We start from the raw sequence: 21,020 nt of genomic DNA, 5'->3' as shown, positions 1-21,020 counted from the left end.
GGACAATTGATGGAAATTGATGTGTAGGTTTGTAACTAATTCGCATAATGCCAGCCTCTGGTCTTGATTGGCTGAGCAGCGTCTCTAAGCTCCGCCCTCAAACACTGTAGAGTATCTGAGACTGGAAGAGTTCGGTTCGTGTTGTTCGTGTCGAGAAGACGCTGTTTTCCGAGATTGAGACGGTAAAACCCACGCCATCGTTACTGTTCGTATCACTGTGATCAAGAGCTGAGATTCAGATATGATAATGAGCGTTTGCTTTCTGGCCAATCACAGCAGACTGAGCTATCTGACCAATCAGAGCAGAGCAGCTCTCAGAGAGGAACCTCTGAAAGCGTTTCAGACACTGAGAGAAAAGAGCCGATGCAATGATTATTATGAGTAAATTAAAGTGTTTTTGATCTTGAATGCATGCAAACATATGGCAGGAGACTTAGAAAATTAAAAGCTTCTGAGTTACAGTATATGTGATGACCGGGAACGCCAATAAAAAAGCATGCCATGACTGACAGTTAACAAGAGGATTTGTTGTTTTATTTACCTGTATTTTTTTATGCAATACATTTTTTTTACATAAATCGATGCAACTTTTTTGCAACAAATTTGCCAAAATACTTCCTGATAACCACAGCCAGGAAACAAGAAGTGTTTTTATTCACTGAAAACATTTTGCTATTAAGCATCCTTATATTCACAGCCTGATAGTTTTTCAGTGAGTTTTAAAAAATGCAATCAATAGTTTTATTAATTTTTTACCACGGTGAGGGATGATAATAACCACAGACAGAGAGCACAGCAGTATTTCTGCTCTCCACGCTGTAATTACCTGCCCGTGTTTCATTAATGACTTCTGTAACACAAGCACCAGCATGAGATCTGTGCTGTAATGCATGCCTGACTGGGTAAGTGTGCTAGCATGCATGCTATACTGGGATAAAGCGCTGTTAGCATTACATGAGGACGTTCCAGATCAGTCCCTGCATTTCTGTTAGGATGCTCACAGGGATTTAGAACAGAGGCATTTAAAATAATCATGAAATCAAAATGAACAATTCTTAATTTTAATGGAATATTGCAATATTTATAATAGATGATTAATCGGTGCACGTCATTATTGGTAGCTCGTAATCTTGAGTCAGAATAACTTCTGATTGCATTATCATCTCTGATGATGAGGGCGGAGCTATAACCTGTCACTCACATTAGATCAGCCAATAGCAAACCAATCAATTCCCCACAAACACAATCAAGCCCCGCCCTTCATTTGTTCTTGTTCCAGAAGCGTTTCACTCGGATATACGGCACAATAGGAAAGAAAAAAACTAGCACAACTTCCATTTCATGCCAACTTGACCAAAATATCCAGTATCTCAATGGATTTGGACACATTTTCCTGGAAAATCAAGGGAAGAATGAAAGCTCACCGCAATGGCCTGCTTCAGCTCATAGGCATCGAGTTGTGCCGGACTCTTCAGCATGTTCAGCACCAGATCCTCAAAGTTTCCCGTCAGCTCCGACTTCAGGTCCTTCACCAGATCCTGGAAAACATAATTTAAATGCAAAGTTACACGCATGAAATCACACTGGCACATTAACCTGATGCTCTGCTCCTCATGTTCACCTTGCCGTAGGTGGTTTTGTACGCCGCCAGCAACGGCACGCGCTGCTTGACGGTTCGACTGCCAAGAAGCTCCACAATGGCGTTCTCGTCGGTTCCTGTGAGCAAAACACTCGGTCACTATCAGGACACTGTATTTAAAGATGTGACTTTATGCAAAAAAAAAAGTTGGTTCAAAGTCAATGAATTTCTTCTCACCGAAGCCCTTCATGGCTTTCCGTAACACCTCAACATCTTTGAGAGGGTCGGCACCAGGAAAGTCCTTTATGCTACCACGGTAACCCTTCTGAACAGACACATCACAGGAAACAGTGCAAATCAGTTACATTTAAGAATGTAACAATTTTGAAATTGTTTTCATTCTTAAATCTGGAAATGGCATATCTGTATATGCATAGTTCTGTCTATTTTCGATATTTTTACTACTGTATTGTATTATATTTCAATTTAATGCTTATTTTTTATGAATGTGTTATATTAATTTCTATAGCTTTTATCCCCATGCATGTCTATTTTCTGCAGTGGAAGCTTCTGTCACCAACACAAATTCCTTGATTATGAAAATAACTTTTTTAATGCTTAAAAAATAACTAAATTTTCAAATTTAAATATTCTTTCTTGTTTTTATGTAGTGAAATAAATGCACACACACACTGTAATTCTAACTATATAGTATATACTGTAAATATGCACACACACACACACACACACACACACACAATACCGTTCAAAAGTTTGGGGTCAGGTTTTTCTTTTAAAGAAATTAATACTTTTATTCAGCAAGGATGCATTACATAGACAAAGTGACAGTAAAGACAATTATAATATTACAAAAGATGTTTTATTTCAAATAAATGCTGTTCTTTTGAACTTTCTATCCATCAAAGAATCCTTAAAAAAACACATTTATGATGGTTTGCACAAAAATATGAAGCAGCACAACTGATTTCAACATTGATAATAAACATAAATGTTTCTTGAGCACCAAATCATCATATTATACTGATTTCTGGAGGATCATGTGACACTGAAGACTGGAGTAATGATGCTGAAAATTCAGCTTTGATCACAGGAATAAATTACAGTTTACAATATATTCACATAGAATTCACAAAAACAGCTATTTTTAATTGTAATTTATATTTTACAATTTTAACTGTATTTTCGATTAAAAAAACGAAATGCAGCCTTGGTGAGCAAAAACATTGAAAAACACAGTGAAAAACCGTACCAACATCAAACTTTTGAACGGTATGCAAATGATTAAACATTATTTTCATTTTCACACAAAATGTCATATTATGGAAGTAAATGCATAGTGAAAGCTATTTCGCAATTACTTTTAACTAAAGACTGAAAAAAAAAGGAACATTGTGTCCAATTTCCTGTTTCAATATTGAGTTACAAAACCATTAAGGGCAAGTATTATTATTTCAGTTTCCTGTTTTTTTTTTTTTGTGTGTGTGTCTATCTTGTGGAAATTAGCCGTGAAACTAAGCACATTCAGAGAAATATATTTTTAATGTCAGGTTTTTTTTACACTGTATGACCAATACATTTTCTTGACAATTTGTTCCTGTATTTTCATTGTGACAAAGCAATATTAGATGATGAAACATGTTATAATTTCAGTTGGTAATTTCAGGTTTTCTGTGACTGTGAGGAACCGTGAAAATCTAAACCGAACAGAAGCGCACAAGCTTATATTGGTGGATAAAGCGGGCAGTCTCTCACATTGACAGCAGGACCGGCCGGTGCTGTTGGTCCCCCAGGAACACCTCCTCCGTACCCGGGCATTGACGGGTTTGGCACCGGGGCACCTGGGTAACCTGGCATGGGCTGCTGTCCTGGCGCTGGCGCCCCGGGGTAACCCTGAGGCATTCCTCCTCCAGGCTATAAGATCATGCACATGATTAGTTTAGAGTCCAGCTCAACTTCTGTAATGCATTTAAAAACACACAATATAACTGATCATGCACAATAAGAGGCAGAAATACTTACAGCTCCAAAGCCAGGTTGGCCGCCCCATCCACCTGCTGACAACATAAACAACAACTATGACAATCACAGGACAACAACCACACGGAAGTCAAAACATAAAGAATCATGCAGCTGTAGATGTTTTTACAAAACATGCATAATGCATGAAAAGCAGAAATTGATTAATTTGAAATGCATCTTTTATGGCCCTATTAAATCAATTACACCTCCCCAAATATTAAAAAATATAACCGTTTGAATGGATTAATTAAATAATCCAAAAGAATGTCTGAGCAAATGAATTCACAAAAATTTATATTGGAGTTGGAGTGTTTAAATTAATAAATTGTTAATTTTATCAGCATGAAAACAGATTAATTGTCAAATTAGAAATATATGTATATATATATTGCATATTCATATTCAAACACTTTCCCCTCCAATATTAATTTGTACCAACATGAACATTCATCATCTTCAAATCAGAATGACGTAGGGCTGTAAACGATTAATCGCGATGATTCGAATCCAAAATAGTTTGTTTACATAATATATGTGTGTGTATTGTGTATAATTATTTTGTATATATGAATACACACACATGCATGTATATATTTGAGAAATATTTGCATTTATATACTGCATATATATATTTATATGATTTATATTTTATATATAAATAACAAATTTTTCTTAAATATATACATGCATGTGTGTGTACCGTATTTATATATACAAAATAATTATACACAATACACACACATATATTATGTAAACAAACTTTTATTTTGGATTTGATTAATCGCGATTAATCGTTTACAGCCCTAGAATGACGTATTATTTTTAACTGCCAATCCATTTCATAAGTGCTCAGTTTTTCAGACGCTATGATCAGTTTCCCACAAATGACAGAAGAACACAGCACAACATCCGCTAGTCTCTGCTAGGACGGGGCAATTTTGCGATTTTGAAATCACAAAGGGTGTGTAAGAAGCCACATCAATGCACAGAGGAGCTCAACTGTCCTTATGAAGTGAGTTTGGAGTAAAAGCATGTTATTAAATGTTGTCTTCTGTTGAACAAGAGGTTCATAAATGCTTCTCATGTTTGGAAAGATATTTGACATGTGTCGCTTTTCAAATGCACGTTATAAGTGACTCTCAGACAAAGCGGCGTTTACAGAGCCGTACGTCACTGACAAGCTGCACATAACAAATAATTGCAGCCTTTGCCATTTCAAAATCATGATAAGCCAAATCGATTTAAGTACGCCCTAGTCTCTTTGCTGCGGCCCGAGCCCGAGCGTGATATTAGGTTAAACTTAACTAAGATGAAGGTCTAGTTTGAGGTGGAGGGATACTAGAGAGAGGTAAGTGGCTGCTTATATACTCAGGCTGTTGATTGAAAGATTAGATTGGCTAACTCCTCCCTAACTTACGTTTAGGAACTTCATTAATACATCAACAAGTGCGAGTCCGTGTGGCTTTCACATTCACGCGAACCGCGGCACGGATCGAGTACAACCGAACTCAGAGCGCCTCCTTTAGGTAGTCTTGGGTTCGGTACCCCAGTGCGCACCGGGTCCGCGTGACAGCGTTCACATTAGCGAACTAACTCACCTGCGGGGGGCATGTTGGGGTAGGTCCCGGGCTGGGCGGCGGGGTAACCTCCAGCCTGAGGTGGGAACCCTCCTCCCGGGGCAGCTGGGTATCCACCGGCGGCCTGGGGGGGGTATCCGCCGGCCTGGGGGGGGTATCCAGCTCCGGGGGGGTATCCGGCTCCGGGCTGAGGCTGATAGTATCCCGCCTGGGGAGGATAGGCTCCGGGTTGGGGGGGGTATCCCGCCGGGGCCTGTTGATACGGGCCGGCGCCGGGGGGGTAGCTTCCACCTGCGGGAGGATATCCGGGGTAACTCATCTCTGACACCTGGAGAACATTTACATATAGTTCGTTATTTTAAAATCACAGTCACATGACAAAAACAGAACAGATTCACTCATGTGGAGTCTAATGCTGGGTACACACCAAGACATTTTTTTTTACATCTTATAAGATTTTCAAAATGTGATAGACCACAAACATGAGGACAAAAAAATCCTGGTGTGCCATAACCAGAGCCGTGCGATTCTGAGGCCCGGTTTACAGAAACCGTCAGTTCATTCACAAACACAGCAGGAGTGAGAGAGTCGTTCAGTCATTCATTAGATTCGTCCAGCAATAAAACTGAAACTCAGAGTCGCGCAATGAATATTTACAGTTTGGAAATATTTTTTGTTGGAAAAATAGACAATATTGTGTTTAAAAGGTAAGTCACCTAATATGCTATTAACGTATTGCTACTGAAACTAAATTATTGTATAAAATCAATTAATTCTTAGTTCTTAACCAGATTATGCATGTGATCATGTATATGCGATAATCTGTTTTCCTTTATTGGAGTAATAAACAGATTAAAGGACAAGTTCGGTATTTTACACTTAAAACCCTGTTTTCAGATCGTTTCTGATGAAATTGGATGGATGGATGGATGGATGCATGGGTGGATGCATGGATGGATGCATGGATGGATGCATGCATGGATGGATGCATGGATGGATGCATGGATGGATGCATGGATGGATGGATGGATGCATGGGTGGATGCATGGATGGATGCATGGATGGATGCATGGATGGATGGATGGGTGGATGCATGGGTGGATGCATGGATGGATGCATGGATGGATGCATGGATGGATGCATGGATGGATGGATGGATGGATGGATGGATGGATGGATGGATGGATGGATGGATGGATGGATGGATGGATGGATGGATGGATGGATGGATGGATGGATGGATGGATGGATGGATGGATGGATGGATGCATGGATGGATGCATGGATGGATGGATGGATGCATGGGTGGATGCATGGATGGATGCATGGATGGATGCATGGATGGATGGATGGATGGATGGATGCATGGGTGGATGCATGGATGGATGCATGGATGGATGCATGGATGGATGGATGGATGGATGGATGGATGGATGGATGGATGCATGGATGGATGCATGGATGGATGCATGGATGGATGCATGGATGGATGCATGGATGGATGCATGGATGGATGCATGGATGGATGCATGGATGGATGGATGCATGGATGGATGCATGGATGGATGCATGGATGGATGGATGGATGGATGCATGGATGGATGCATGGATGGATGCATGGATGGATGCATGGATGGATGCATGGATGGATGGATGGATGCATGGATGGATGCATGGATGGATGCATGGATGGATGCATGGATGGATGGATGGATGCATGGATGGATGCATGGATGGATGCATGGATGGATGCATGGATGGATGCATGGATGGATGCATGGATGGATGGATGCATGGATGGATGCATGGATGGATGCATGGATGGATGCATGGATGGATGCATGCATGGATGCATGCATGGATGGATGCATGGATGGATGCATGGATGGATGCATGGATGGATGCATGGATGGATGCATGGATGGATGGATGGATGGATGGATGCATGGATGGATGCATGGATGCATGCATGGATGGATGCATGGATGGATGGATGGATGGATGGATGGATGGATGGATGGATGGATGGATGGATGGATGGATGCATGGATGGATGCATGGATGGATGCATGGATGGATGCATGGATGGATGCATGGATGGATGCATGGATGGATGCATGGATGGATATTTAGAACCCTAATTGCCGTTTTTGTTTGTTTACAAAGAAAATGTTTTTATTTATTAATACACTGAATTACACTACATGTTTAAAAAACGAAAATTCTCGGGACAGCAGCATGTGTCCAAATATTAATCTTAACCGTTCTATTTCATCAGAAACGATCTGAAAACAGGGTTTAAAGTGTAAAATACCGAACTTGTCCTTTAACCTGCGTCCGTTGGGCTTATTGAAGTACGCAAACTCAGACTCTATATTGACTCAAGAAATTATAAAAATGTGTTTCATCTCGAGAGGATAATAATATGTAGGCGTAAAATGTGCACGTGTCCCGCTGACATGTCGGAAAACTTCAGCTTTTAATGCTTTATTTAACATCATAACAGACGTTACAAATAGCATACATAGTCAGTCATTTTTATTTATAGAGCACATCTAAAAACAACAGCTGATGGCCAAAGTGTAAACTGGTATCCTTCCTAATGAGTACACATAAAACCACAGATAAAGAATGCAGCACAATACTCGGAGTCAGAGACATGAATTAATACGTGTTGACTTCACTACTGGGAAAACCGGATTTATTACTATTAAAGTCTTGAAAGCGCGCTTTACTTGCATTGCCGGGCTATTGGTTTGCATATAAACCAGGATAACGGGTTATTTCAATAAACTGTTTTTTGTGAGTTCGGTGTGCATGTAAAAAAAAAAAAAGGCTAAATATATATATATATATATATTTAAAAAACAATAACTTACACAAAGACTTTTTTCTTGGTTTTTGGAAGCATTTGATTCATTTCAGTGGCATTTTTGCCCCAAGCCTATACATTAATTTCCGCCCCTGGTGTGTGTGTGTGTGCGTGCGCGTGTGTGTGTGTGTGTGTTGGTGGGGGAAGGGCAAGGGCCGCTTTTGTTCAAGTAAACGGGTGAAGCGAAGCAAAGCCTGCTACTGGTCTTCCCCAACAAAAGCAGATTACTGTCATTCTGGTGAACATCGATCATCAGCAGCAACTCTAATGTGATAAATGATGTTGATAAAGAAACATCAGAGGACAATAAACCTGGCAAAACCTCACATGATGGCGGTTCAGCTCTCTGCTGTATTTCAGCATATCAACGTCATTTCATGTTATCTCGATTGCAATGCACTTATCTGCCAAATAAATAAAGCCTGCTGGAGACATGAACATGATTCAGCAGTTCAGACGTGATTCTACTGTACGTGTGTCTCGATCCACACTGCTAAAGTCCTAGTGTCCAGAACAATCATCTTTCTTTAATTGACCTCGAAAAATCTTCTGCACGATAGATAGATAGATAGATAGATAGATAGATAGATAGATAGATAGATAGATAGATAGATAGATAGATAGATAGATAGATAGATAGATAGATATTTAGAACTTATTTTTTATCCATAATTGCCGTTTTTGTTTGTTTACAAAGAAAATGTTTTTATTTATGAATACACTGAATTACACTACATATTTAAAAACTCTTATATATATCAATGGTCTATGTTCCTATAAATGTCTTTTTAATGACAATTCCCAGAGCCGGGACCGCCCTGTCTGTGTTCAACATCTCAACACACACACACACACACACACACACACACACATACACCTCCTGGATCAGAAACCATTAAAGACTGTGAGGAGTGAATATTGCATCATTGCAATCCAACACGGATGAGTGTGTGTGTGTGTGTGTGTGTGTGTGTGTGTGTGTGTGTGTGTGTGTGTGTGTGTGTGTGTGTAAACAAGTCTCTGTGTGGAGCGGCAGGTTTAGCAGGTGTGTTCTGCTTATGTAGGTTATAGGTTGACGGAAGAATAAATGAATGAACTTAATGTTTAAGTTACAAAGTTTGTTTTTAGAAGAATTTCTGCATGAATTTGACCGATTTAAATGAATATCAAATCTCAAAGTTGATTAAGAGCAAATTAAATTGTCATTTTGATCACCCCTCTATAAAACAGTGGATTACTCGATAAATATTCATCCATGACATTTAATATTTTGGTTTTCATCACTGTTTGTCTTTCTTCAGGAAAAAAAAAAAGATGAACGAAATAAAAAATAAGAGCAAGGGAAGTTTCTGGACTTTGGTTGATTTAACACTGAATGACCCGGACAGAGATTTGATCATAAACTAAGCATTTAAATATCATATTATTGGCAGATGTTGAGTGACAACTGATATTTATATGCATTTAATGTCCGTCTCTGCTACCGTTACACTCTCAGAAAAAAAGAGGTACAAAATCTGTCACTCGGGCGATAACTTTTTAAAAAGGAAGTACACTTTTGTTTCTTTTAATATGCATATATGCACTTTTGTACCTCATTTTCTGAGTATAAGGATCTCTTAGATTACAAGCATCACAATTTCATCTTATGTTTTGTCCATATACATATCAGCATCTGCACCTAATTGTCTCTGAATAAAATTGAGGTGGGTTTTCTTCCACAATCTCAATATTCTCACAATATCACACTATAAGCTATAAAAGATTGACGTCTAAAGGTTCAATAAACTTACATAAAAAAAAAAAAATTTCAAGTCATATATCAGGGTTAAAACACCTTCCTATAATTAAATATTTTTTTAAGTAACAACTTTTACATTCATTTGCATGAATTTTTAGATTAAATTTACAAATCTAGTAGAAATACTTCAGAACTGCATAACTAGAAACACATTTGATAGGAATTTCAACTAATTCTTCAGGAAACTCTTTCAAAATCTCCTTATATTTCGCTTTTTAATGGCCAGAAAACACAATGTTTAGTATTTGTTTAATATGTTTTTTTTTTTTATCTGGTTATTAGGACATTTATGCACAGGTTAATTGTTAAGGGTTCACTAACTTTCTAGCGTGACTGCATGCTTGCTCTAGTAACCAGTGGTTTAACTCTGCGTTCAGGCCAGTGGTCAGTGGTTATCCTGCTTTTACTGGAGTAATGCAGCTTTTCTCTTGCACATCTCATGTCTGAACTTGTACTGATTAACTCTCAGTCCGACAATAGCACACTACTACACACACACACACACACACACACACACACACACGGTTTGACCATTCAGCATCGCTCTGGCTAAAGAATAAAAAATGGCAGCCAAATATTTCAGATTACACGACAACACACCCTCAAAAAATCTGAAACAACACACATCCTAATCCACAAACACTCAGAACATTCGATCGAGTTTTCGATGACAAACATCTGACGGACATTTTAACGCGGATTAATGCGGAATGGTTACATTGTATCACGCGCGTTCTATAAACACACGTCACAGTGAAAACAGAACCAACGCGCCAAACGCTCGATACATTCTTTTTTTCCACGTAGAAAACGATTGTAAAGGTAAAACTTACTTGGATGAGTGATGTGGCGTGAGGAATGGATCTCGTGAGTTTGTTCTGAATGAGGAAGTGAGGGAGGGCGTCAGTCTGTCACAGTGGGTGTGACTCGATCCTGTCCACATCCACACACAAACACAACACAGGCCTATCCCTGCTCTGGAGAATATACATGACTCATACATGTTCCTCTTCTAACGTAAATCCAAGAGGCGTGTGTCTTGAATAATGATTTTGAACGTTGGAAGTTGCTATAAATATTATAAATGCATTTTTTTACTACTATTTTTACTAATTACTATCATACTATTTTACTATGCCTATTTGTTTTTAGTTTTTAATTACTAAGTAATATAATAGAAACTACAATATCCAAATAGTGACATGTAACTTCCAGTATAAATTGCAAATATATAATATTATGTAATATAATATAATTTAGTGCTGTCAAATAAATTAATTGCATCTAACATAAAAGTTTTTGTTTATATAATGTGTGTGTATATACATATATATATATATATATATATATATATATATATATATATATATATATAAGTTTTTGTTTATATAACGTGTGCGTGTGTGCGTGCGTGCGTGTGTGCGTGTGTGTGTGTGTGTGTGTGTGTGTGTGTGTGTGTGTGCGCGTGCATATATAGGCGTGTACACATATACACACATATATATATATATATATAAAAGTTTTTGTTTATATAACGTGTGCGTGTGCGTGTGTGTGCGTGTGTGTACCCAAGACAGAGCTGACTCCAAGTGCATGTAATGGAAGCGGTGTAAAACTGCAAAAAACAACAATAGAAATACATTAACTTACAAGACACTTAGATGAGCATAAACGTCTTTTTCTGATACATCCATGTTCAAATATAGATAGCATAGCATGCATAATAGCATAGACAACATTCAATATAATATAGCTACCACAACAGCTTCCTCTTAATACGCAAATGTTTACACACATGTAGAATTAAACCATTAGTAAAGGATTCTTAACTGTAAATGCCTGGAAAAGGTGATTGTCAAAGGCAGGTATTGCGTTTTTTTTTATCTTCAACCACTCATGCAATCTGTGTGTGCGTGATGTTCCCAAGCGTTCAGACTCAATAAGGTCTGTGAAAATCAAGAAAAACTCTGCTTTACATCTGACACACAAACCTTTGCACTCATTAAAAACAACTGTAATAAAGTTGAACCGATAGTAGGCTATTATACACTCAGATGTGTGGCATCCCTTCACAAACACCATGGTGACCATAACTTCCAGCAAAATACCATCAATACTACTGTAAAATCATAATACATTTATAATGGATGTCCTTCAGTGTAAGAAGCCTTCAGAATATCTGACATTTTGTATTATATTATATTCATTATATTACATTATATGTAGTGCTGTCAAATCAATGAATCGTGAATCACATCTGACTTACATTTTTTTCTTTATATGTATATGTGTACACACCCATATATGCACGCACGCACGCACGCACACACACACACACACACACACACACACACACACACACACACACACACACACACACACACACACACACACACACACACACACACACACACACACACACACACACACACACACACACAGGAGAGTTTGATGATTGTTCAGGTAAACGCCTCTAGATGGCGCTGCAATAACTTAAAATCAAAATCTGTCAAGCAACATGGATGTTAATTAGAATATAAAAGATACATGCACCATTAACACTATTCAGAGGGATATTATCTCACAGCACATTCAATGAGAATTGAGGGCCAGTTTGTTTGTTTGTTTCAGAGTTTTTGTGTTGAGTTTTGTGGTTGATGCAAGGAGTGTAAGATCCAGTCAGATGATTAAGTCAAATTCTATTTCTGAACAGCAGACAGTCAAATAATGAACAAAGAGTAAAATAAATACACCCATAATCAGGATTAAACGTTTAATAAAGAAACATGAAACGAACAGTTAAAATAAATTCTAATATTTAAAATATAGCCTAATTAAAACACTGAGTATAATATTCTTAGCCTAAAGATAATTAAAGTTGGTTGAGAGATCGCACACTTTATTCTGAGACATTGTGGTCTGTCTATCGCAAACTTACTGACTTTTGCCCAATCAGAAACATTTGAGACACCATTTCAGTTTCATTTACTCAGAGTTCTGCTTTAAATCAGGAATGAATCAGTGAATATTGCCCAGCTAAAGTGGAGCAGATTTTAGTACGAGGTGAAAGAGGGTGTATCTGGTCTTTAGGATGCCGGGGGTCAGAGGTCACCACTGAGCTTCACCACAGTAGTATCCGAGCTGCTTACACTTCTCACAGAGATGCCGAGGATGTTTTTTGGTCGGGTCTGACGCGTCCAGGCCGTCGGGTTTCTCCAGAGGACGCTGCAAACACAGAGGAAAGATTTAAAATCCTAGATCCCAAGAGAAATATTTCTCTCAAAGAGCACCTATTCTGCCTTTTTCTATCGTTATCTTTCTTTAGTGTGCAATATTTCTGTTTGAGCGTAAAAAAGGTTCCCAAAGTCCCTCTAAGTTCCCTTTCAAAAGCTACAGTCAATGCTATGCTTGATTTAAGCGCTATGGGAACGCTTTTATGCGTATCCAGCTGTGAATATATGTAGTTTTAATAGCTTCGGGCAGTGCCGTCATCAGGTGCCACAGGTCTTTTGTTTTCAGACCATACTGTGTGTATGTGTGTGCTACTCAAACTCTTAAAAAAAAAAGTTTCTTCTGGTAGGAGTTAGTTTTTGCAGGCAGCGCGCAGAAAATACTTTCTCTTTTCATCTTCACTCTTCACAAGTGAGAGAGAGAAAAAGAAGAAAAAAGTGATCTACAAAACAAACGGTGTGTGCCTCGTGTTCACTCCCTATGTCTGAATTGGACACACACCAATACTGCAGTGTTTTGTATGCTGCCCTTGAAAAAAGCGGTTGCCAGATTAGCTACTAGCCGTGTTTCCACCGAAATTATCAGGAACATTTTTTCCAAGGAACTTTTTGCGTTTACACCGCGGTCAACCGGGAATATTATGTAAACTGCGCGCAACTGCTCCTCCCAGTCTGTGACGGACTGTAGGCTAATCAGTTTTGAGCGCCACATTTATAATAAGTATGGAGGAGATTCAGACTGTGCTGCAGTTGTTTGTGATGTATTGGTTTACTAACGAGGTACTTAACAAAACGGCAGAAAAGAGACGAGGACTGATACTAAAGCGTGTTCAGAAAGCTCGTAATGCTAGATATAAAATTAGACGATGTAGGTTATCATCTTTTGCGGACATTGACCGTGAGATGGCTGGGACGAACGCGCAGAAAATTTCCTCTTCTACAAATACGCTTAAAGGAGAACTCCGGCCAGGGGTCGAGGGACCCCAACAACAGTCTCTCCCCTTCTTTGAAGACCTCCAAGAGGAGTTAACTCGTTCTTGGGGGAAACATCGCTCGGCATCATCGTTAAAGAGACCGACTCTCGCCTCTAAGCCGCGTAGAACCACCTCAACGCTAGTGGGGAAAGCAGGTCAGGCTGGTGCTGCACAGCATGGTGGGGTTACACAGGGATACCAGGCTGACCTGCTGAAGGACCTGAGTGCGGGTAGTACAATCGGCGAGGAGCCATTCACGGATCTTCGTCGTGCCACAGATCTGTCACTCCGTGCGACCAGACAAACGGCTCGCGCCATCGGCCGTTCAATGGACGCTTTGGTTAGCACGGAGAGGCACCTGTGGCTGAACCTCACGGGCATCAAGGACAGGGACAAAGTGTTCCTGCTTGATGCCCCAATCTCACGTTTCGGCCTTTTTTGCGACTCGGTGAACACCGTATTCAGCAGGTTTCGGGAGGTGAAGAAACAAGAGGAAGCTTTCGTGCAACACAGAAATTAACATTTGAATCAGTATCTTGGTCTTGTTTTCTAGTAAAAAAAAAAAACATCCATAAAACGAGAAACATTTACTTGGAAAGTCAGATTGCATAGGGTGAATCAGTTTATTTTTTTACCCAATTTTTAAACAGAAACTTCACTTTGTTTTGTTAGGTTTACACAGCAATGTATCATTTAATTTAGCTAAAGTATCTTGTTTCAAGAATGTTAAGATATTGCAACCAGAAAACAAACTCTAACCTGATGGCTAAAATGCTGTTTTTCAGTCTAAAGTGAGCGTCTGTTCACCTGTTTGTGAGCAAGGACGTTGATGTGGCAATTGCTGCACTCCTGACCCATGTTCGCCCATGAGTTCCCACTCATCCATTTTCTGTTGCATTGGGGACACTGGTACTCCCCGAAACACCTCCTTTTACCTTTATACGGCATCAGGCCCTTTCCTTTAGGACGAGCCTGGTAACAAAACAATCTTTAGTCTTGAACATGGCAGTTGTCCAAAATAAACAAATAAATAATTTGCATGAAAACGACAGAGGCTTCTCTTCCTCTCTTCACAAAGTCCAAGAGCTTTTCTGTGATCAGCCTGTAATGAACTCGCATGACCAGCAGAGGGCAGAATCTACACCTGATCACGTGATCTCAACACACTTATATTAGGGGTGGGAATCTCTAGGCAATTATCAACATATATATACATAATAGAGGCTAGATGTCTTACGGCGGAGTCTCTAACATCATCACCCGGCGGCCATCTTGTCACAGGCAAGCTTTCTGGCGGGCTCTGTGGTTCCTTATGTACGGCGAGTGATCGGCACGAACACACACACTCTTATCTCGCTGAAATCTTGATGGATTTACAAACGGTTTGGTTTCTTTTGAACATATAATTCTGGATGCTTGAACATGTTGAAATATATAATATTATAATTATTCATAAGTATGCAGTGTCATAACTACATCTCTGATGTTTATAACAAACCAACCCGTTTGAAAATCGGTAGAAAATTGAGCAAGTTATGGTTATTTAAAAGGAACATGCACCATTAAAACACAATGTTAGCCTACGAGTGAGTGAGCCGACTGTGACAAGATGGCCGCCAGGTGCGGACGTCGACCTCCATTGGCCAGCAGCGCGGACGAGACTTCTAGCCTTTATTATGTATATCTATGATTATCGATATACAGATTATTTTTTTCTCACTGTGTGACTACTTTGTACTTTTAAAGCAAAGTATTTGTAGTGATCCATAATGAATTTACTTCCTATATATTTTAGTAATTAAACAAATGGAAGTGATTCGGCAATAAATGTTGCGATAGAGTTTGTAATTCGCTCTGCCTTTTCCGAGTTGGGTGAAAGCTTTTAAGGTTGTCCTGGTTTCCACATCAGCGCCGTTTGATCTGACATGTGTGGTTTATAACAGAAGTCTGCAACGAATTTGAATACTTCCAATTAAATCTCGCTTTGATGTTATTGAACCAAATCTCTTCCCATATGCAGACGACACACAGATCTACTTAACCCTATCGCCTAACGATTACAGCCCCATTGACTCCCTGTTCCAATGCATTGATGAAGTCAACAGTTGGATGTGCCAACACTTTCTTCAGTTAAACAAAGACAAAACTGAAGTCATTGCGTTTGGAAACAAAGATGAAGATCTCAAGGTGAACGCATACCTTCACTCTAGAGGTCAAACAACTAAACATCAAGTCAGGAATCTTGGTCTCTAGAGTCAGACCTTAGCTTCAGTAGTCATGTCAAAGCAATAACTAAATCAGCATATTATCATCTGAAAAATATTGCAAGAATGAGCTTTGTTTCCAGTCAAGACGTAGAGAAACTTGTGCATGCTTTCATCACCAGCAGGATGGATTATTGTAATGGACTCCTTACTGGCCTTCCCAAAAACACCATAAGACAGTTCTCACAGAACGCTGAGCAGAACCAGAACATATCACACCAGTCCTCAGGTCTGGCTCCCAGTTACATATAGGTTTCATTTTAAAGTATTATTACTGGTATATAAATCATTCAATTTGGCGGGGCTGATGGATTAATTCTGCGGTGAATTCAAGCGCATTCTCACTGGATCTCCCGGCGCTGTGTAATAACAGTGTCACGTGATCGAGATCGACCCGCGAGTGAACCTGTTCTGATCTCACACTAATATAGCGCGTTTTCGTTTCACTTTAGTTTCGTTTCACTTTAGTTTCGTTTGGCGTTGGGTGTTTAGGTTTCGTTTGTAACAGAAGTTGCTGCTCTTATCAATTGCACACCGTGAGGGTCACACACGACACACCCATTTGGTCGCAGTGTGGAGCTTGCATGAAGTGTGGCTCTTGTCCAGGTCCTTTTCCCCTTCAACTTCATAGAGAAGAGAAGCCAAAGTTTAGTGATGAGAGGAGAAGAGTTGAGTCCCAGTTTAGGACCCCAGTATGCCTGAGCTGTTCTTATTGAAATCAATCAAACTTTAATTCCAATATTGACTATATTTTTAAATATGACTAAGTATTCATTAGATAGTTATTATTTATTTTATACAATTGCTTTGCATTCGATACTAGCTATTTAATAGATAGTAGTTGTTTGTTAGCCTATAGGCTACTTATTTATTAGACACTAGTATCTTTTTGAATTGTAGTCACATTTCTTATCTTACTAGTCACAACTGTTTTTTTAACTCGTCTTATGTTATGACTAGTCAGAACGGCCACTGTAGAGTTCAACTAAAAATCTTACTAGTAGGCTAAAATATTTTTTTTTAACATTTGGAATAAATAGTAGCCCATCTAATAAATAGGCACTAGTATCTAATGAGTAGCTACTGGTATTTATTGAATAAGTAGCCTACTAGTATCTTAATAGGAACTATCTAAAAAATAAGTACTAGTGCCTAATGAATAACTACTTGTATCTACATACTGTAAGTCCACTAAAGGCAATGTTGCAGAACCCGAGATCAGTTTAATAGCAGACAAAACAATATCAAACATAAAACAAAAGAATTGTATTGGCATGAAACTCACGACTTAAACGTGAACATAAACACGGACATAAACTTCCCAACAAGCAACAATACTTGACAAACATGTTGTAAGAAGACTAATGACTAGACAAAGAGACATCTGTGAACACTCACAACTACAACAGGGGATCACATGACAGAAATGAAACTAGAGAATGAAACGAAACCTAAACAAGACATGACAACAAGTCAGAACTGAATATTGATATCATGACAGATCCCCATAGAAGTCAATGGCAAAAATATACATGTGTTACTACTAACAAAAGAATAGTTTCCAGTCACTATCGAAATAAGTACTAGTATAATGAGTAGCTAGTATCTAAAAAAAAAAAAGAACTAGCATCTAATGAATAACTACTATATTTTTAAAAGGCACTAGTATCTAAATAATAAGCACTACTCAATGGAATAGATACTAGTATCTAAATAAGTTGCATGAAAATAGATAGTTTTAAGGATTAAATGTTAAAACGGCTTGCTATAATAACAGAGCCAAAACACTCTATACATTATTGTTTTAATGTAGAAAACGATTGTAAAGGCAAAACTTACTTGGATATGAGATGTGATGTGATGAGATGATGTGGATCTGGAGAGTTTGCTCTGAGGAAGGGAGACGTCAGTCTGTTTATATTCTTCTGGTTCCCCAAGAGGCGTGTGTCTTGAATAATGATGTTGATTGGGTTACCAGGACGATGCTATAAATATTCTACATGCATTTTTGTTTTGTTTTACTACTTATATATAGTTTATTATTTTACTATCCCTATTTGTTTTTAGCTTTTAATTACCAAGTAATCTAATAGTTACTACTTTTAGTAACTTCTAAATTGCAAATATAAAATATATTAATACAATATCACGTAAGTAATATAATATAATTTGTGCTGTCATATCGATTAATCAAGATTAATCGCATCGTTTATATAACATATAAATGTATATATATATATATATGTGCGTGTGTGTGTTTGTGTGAATTTATATATATATATAATATAATGTAAGATAATATAATAATACATTAACATGTAATTTAATATAATATAATTAGTGCTGTCTGTGGTAGATTTTTCCTCTTTCGCACCTGACTCAAAATTACCCGGGGCGTCTACAGTCGACACTTAATAATCTTTAAACTAGCACTGCGTCTACAGTCGACAATGCCTTCGGATGCTTCAATCACGGCCGGAGGATCTCAGAGAAAATCCCACCGCAGCAAAACAATACAACAGTTTTAATAGAATAGGAGCATGGCAAAAGTGACATGATACATTACATAATTTCCCTATTTACATTGGTTCTTCATATGCAAACCTAAGTATGTTACTAGGTAGGAGCAAACTTAGATCTGGTCAGAAGTTCAGTTGATTACTGAATATGAGACGACTATTATAGTCGTAATGTTATATATAACATAATATGTTATATTTCTGATATTATCTCCAGCATCTCAGAAGTTAACACTGGTTTCGACACAAACTTCAGAGTACATTTTGTTCATGTGTTATAGGCCTAAAGGAGAAGTACGGTTAGATGGTATAATAATGGTTAAACTTTGATATACAGTTAACTATTTAATTCATTACAAAATCCATCACATGTTGTTTTGGAGATTTATGGAAGGACTGTATTTGTGAATCGATAATCCAATTGATTAATCGCATCTAACATAAAAGTGTTTATGTGTGTATATATAACTGTCTGTGTGTGTGTGTGTGTGTGTGTGTGTGTGTGTGTGTGTGTGTGTGTGTGTGTGTGTGTGTGTGTGTGTGTGTGTGTGTGTGTGTGTGTGTGTGTGAGAGAGAGAGAGAATACAAATAAATTGTGAATAATCGATTTTACAGCACTAAATTAATATAAATGAATATAATATAATATAAACCAAAATGCCATAAATTCTGCAGGCTTCTTACACTGAAGGATATCCATTACAAATGTATTATGATTTTACAGTAGTATTTATGGTATTTTGCTGGCTATGGTCACCATGGTACAGTTTGTGAAGGGATGCCACACATCTGAGTGTATTATCGCCTAATATCTGTTCAGCTTATGGAGAACTTTATTACAGTTTAATGAGTGCAAAGGTGTGTGTGTCAGATGTAAAGCAACAGAGAAAAGCCTCTTGATTTTCAAAGACCTTATTGAGTCTGAACGCTTGTGAACAACACATTCAAATATAAACAAATACATAATTTGCATGAAAACAACAGAGGTTTCTCTTCCTCCTGTGTGACGTCAGTCCTTCCACTCGTATAGAAACTTGTTTGGAAATGAAAGGGTTTGTCTTCAGAAGTGAACAGAAACTGGTCATGTTGCCGTCAGGTGTGTGTCTGACAGGAGAATGAACGTCATCAACTCACAGATAAGAGAGGAGAACACCATTTATAAGAAATGTCAAGGCTTGCCCTGATCCTCACACAATTTTCCCATATCTACTGCTCTATTAAGTCCTATGTCCCGAATTGTGGTTGTAGTTCCACCAGAGTTCCACTGGGGGCGATCACCCGAGTGCAAAATGAATAGGAGTCTATGGGGCTAGACGGCTAAATTTGTCTCTTTCACCCGATTGCCGTTGAGAATTCTCAGATTTGATTGTAGGTTTTGCAAATTCAACATGGGTTATAGGTCGAAAGTTGAATGAACGAGTTATGTCCTGTCGATTTCTTACAGATTGAGTTGTTCCAGAGAAATCTGAATGAAGACCACCTTATTCTTCTACGCTTGTTTCTCTCCTAGGCTATGCTTGCTGATACATCTATAAAATAATAAATAGAGATCTCTTGGCAAAATGTCTGGTGTAGCCTCTGTGATTCAACAATAATGGGGGAAAACATGATTTTCAAATCTACAGTTTCAATAGCTTAATATGTGGGAGAGTGTTGCTATATAGAGAGTGACAACATTGTATTGCAATATGTAGCAGTCCAAAGTCAATACTAAAAACTAGTTAGCACATAATAGGGGTTATGCGGAGCGCCCAGCGTTCGAACCGGAAAACGGGTATAAGCATTTCCGCTTTTCACTTCCGCAGCGGTATTTGATCTCTGAGGTGCGGTGATCTCTGAGGTAACTGTTAATTTTCTGTTAATTTTGGCTTATTATAATAACATTCTTATTTCTGATCAAACTTTAGAGTAAAAAAAAAAAAAAAAAAAAAAAAGGCGTAAAACTTAAATCCTTTGTCTAATAGAGTACTCGGGGCTCTGGACGTCCGTTTGGCATCGGAAATTGATAGTATGGGTAGCTCCTGTAAACACAGGCTATAAAAGGTTATTACTACGCTGTGTTTACCTCAGTAGCTGACAGCCGGACCCGTTTTGTAGAATGTTGCGCATAACCCGTATTTGCTATTGAAAGGGCTTAATGACAATATATGGTTATGGTTACACT

General features: G+C 38.4%; 2 protein-coding genes across 2 annotated transcripts in view; both read right to left on the bottom strand.

Moving 5' to 3' along the window:
* The window catches only part of anxa11b (annexin A11b), a 19,743-nt gene extending 8,895 nt beyond the window's left edge, over positions 1–10,848 (bottom strand). Inside the window, exons 1-7 of the mRNA XM_079594387.1 lie at positions 10,703–10,848; positions 5,218–5,524; positions 3,620–3,654; positions 3,353–3,511; positions 1,817–1,904; positions 1,622–1,716; positions 1,425–1,538 (exon numbers count right to left, since the gene is read on the bottom strand). Of these exons, the coding sequence (XP_079450513.1) occupies positions 1,425–1,538; positions 1,622–1,716; positions 1,817–1,904; positions 3,353–3,511; positions 3,620–3,654; positions 5,218–5,515 (789 nt within the window). The 5' untranslated portion in view covers positions 5,516–5,524; positions 10,703–10,848. The remainder of the gene's footprint in view (positions 1–1,424; positions 1,539–1,621; positions 1,717–1,816; positions 1,905–3,352; positions 3,512–3,619; positions 3,655–5,217; positions 5,525–10,702) is intronic.
* Positions 10,849–12,871: 2,023 nt separating this feature from the next.
* On the bottom strand, positions 12,872–18,298 carry LOC306990035 (zinc finger CCHC domain-containing protein 24-like). The gene is made up of 3 exons (XM_079596252.1): positions 18,177–18,298; positions 14,881–15,045; positions 12,872–13,094 (listed from the first exon to the last, which is right to left on the bottom strand). Exons 2-3 carry the CDS (start codon positions 15,019–15,021, stop codon positions 12,978–12,980), a joined length of 258 nt encoding a protein of 85 aa, XP_079452378.1. The 5' UTR covers positions 15,022–15,045; positions 18,177–18,298; the 3' UTR covers positions 12,872–12,977.
* Between the last annotated feature and the right edge of the window lie 2,722 nt (positions 18,299–21,020).

Source organism: Phoxinus phoxinus (assembly GCF_949152265.1).
Source record: "Phoxinus phoxinus genome assembly, chromosome: 21".
In the NCBI taxonomy this organism is placed as follows: Eukaryota; Metazoa; Chordata; class Actinopteri; order Cypriniformes; family Leuciscidae; genus Phoxinus; species Phoxinus phoxinus.
This window is presented reverse-complemented; position numbering and strand designations above follow the sequence as displayed.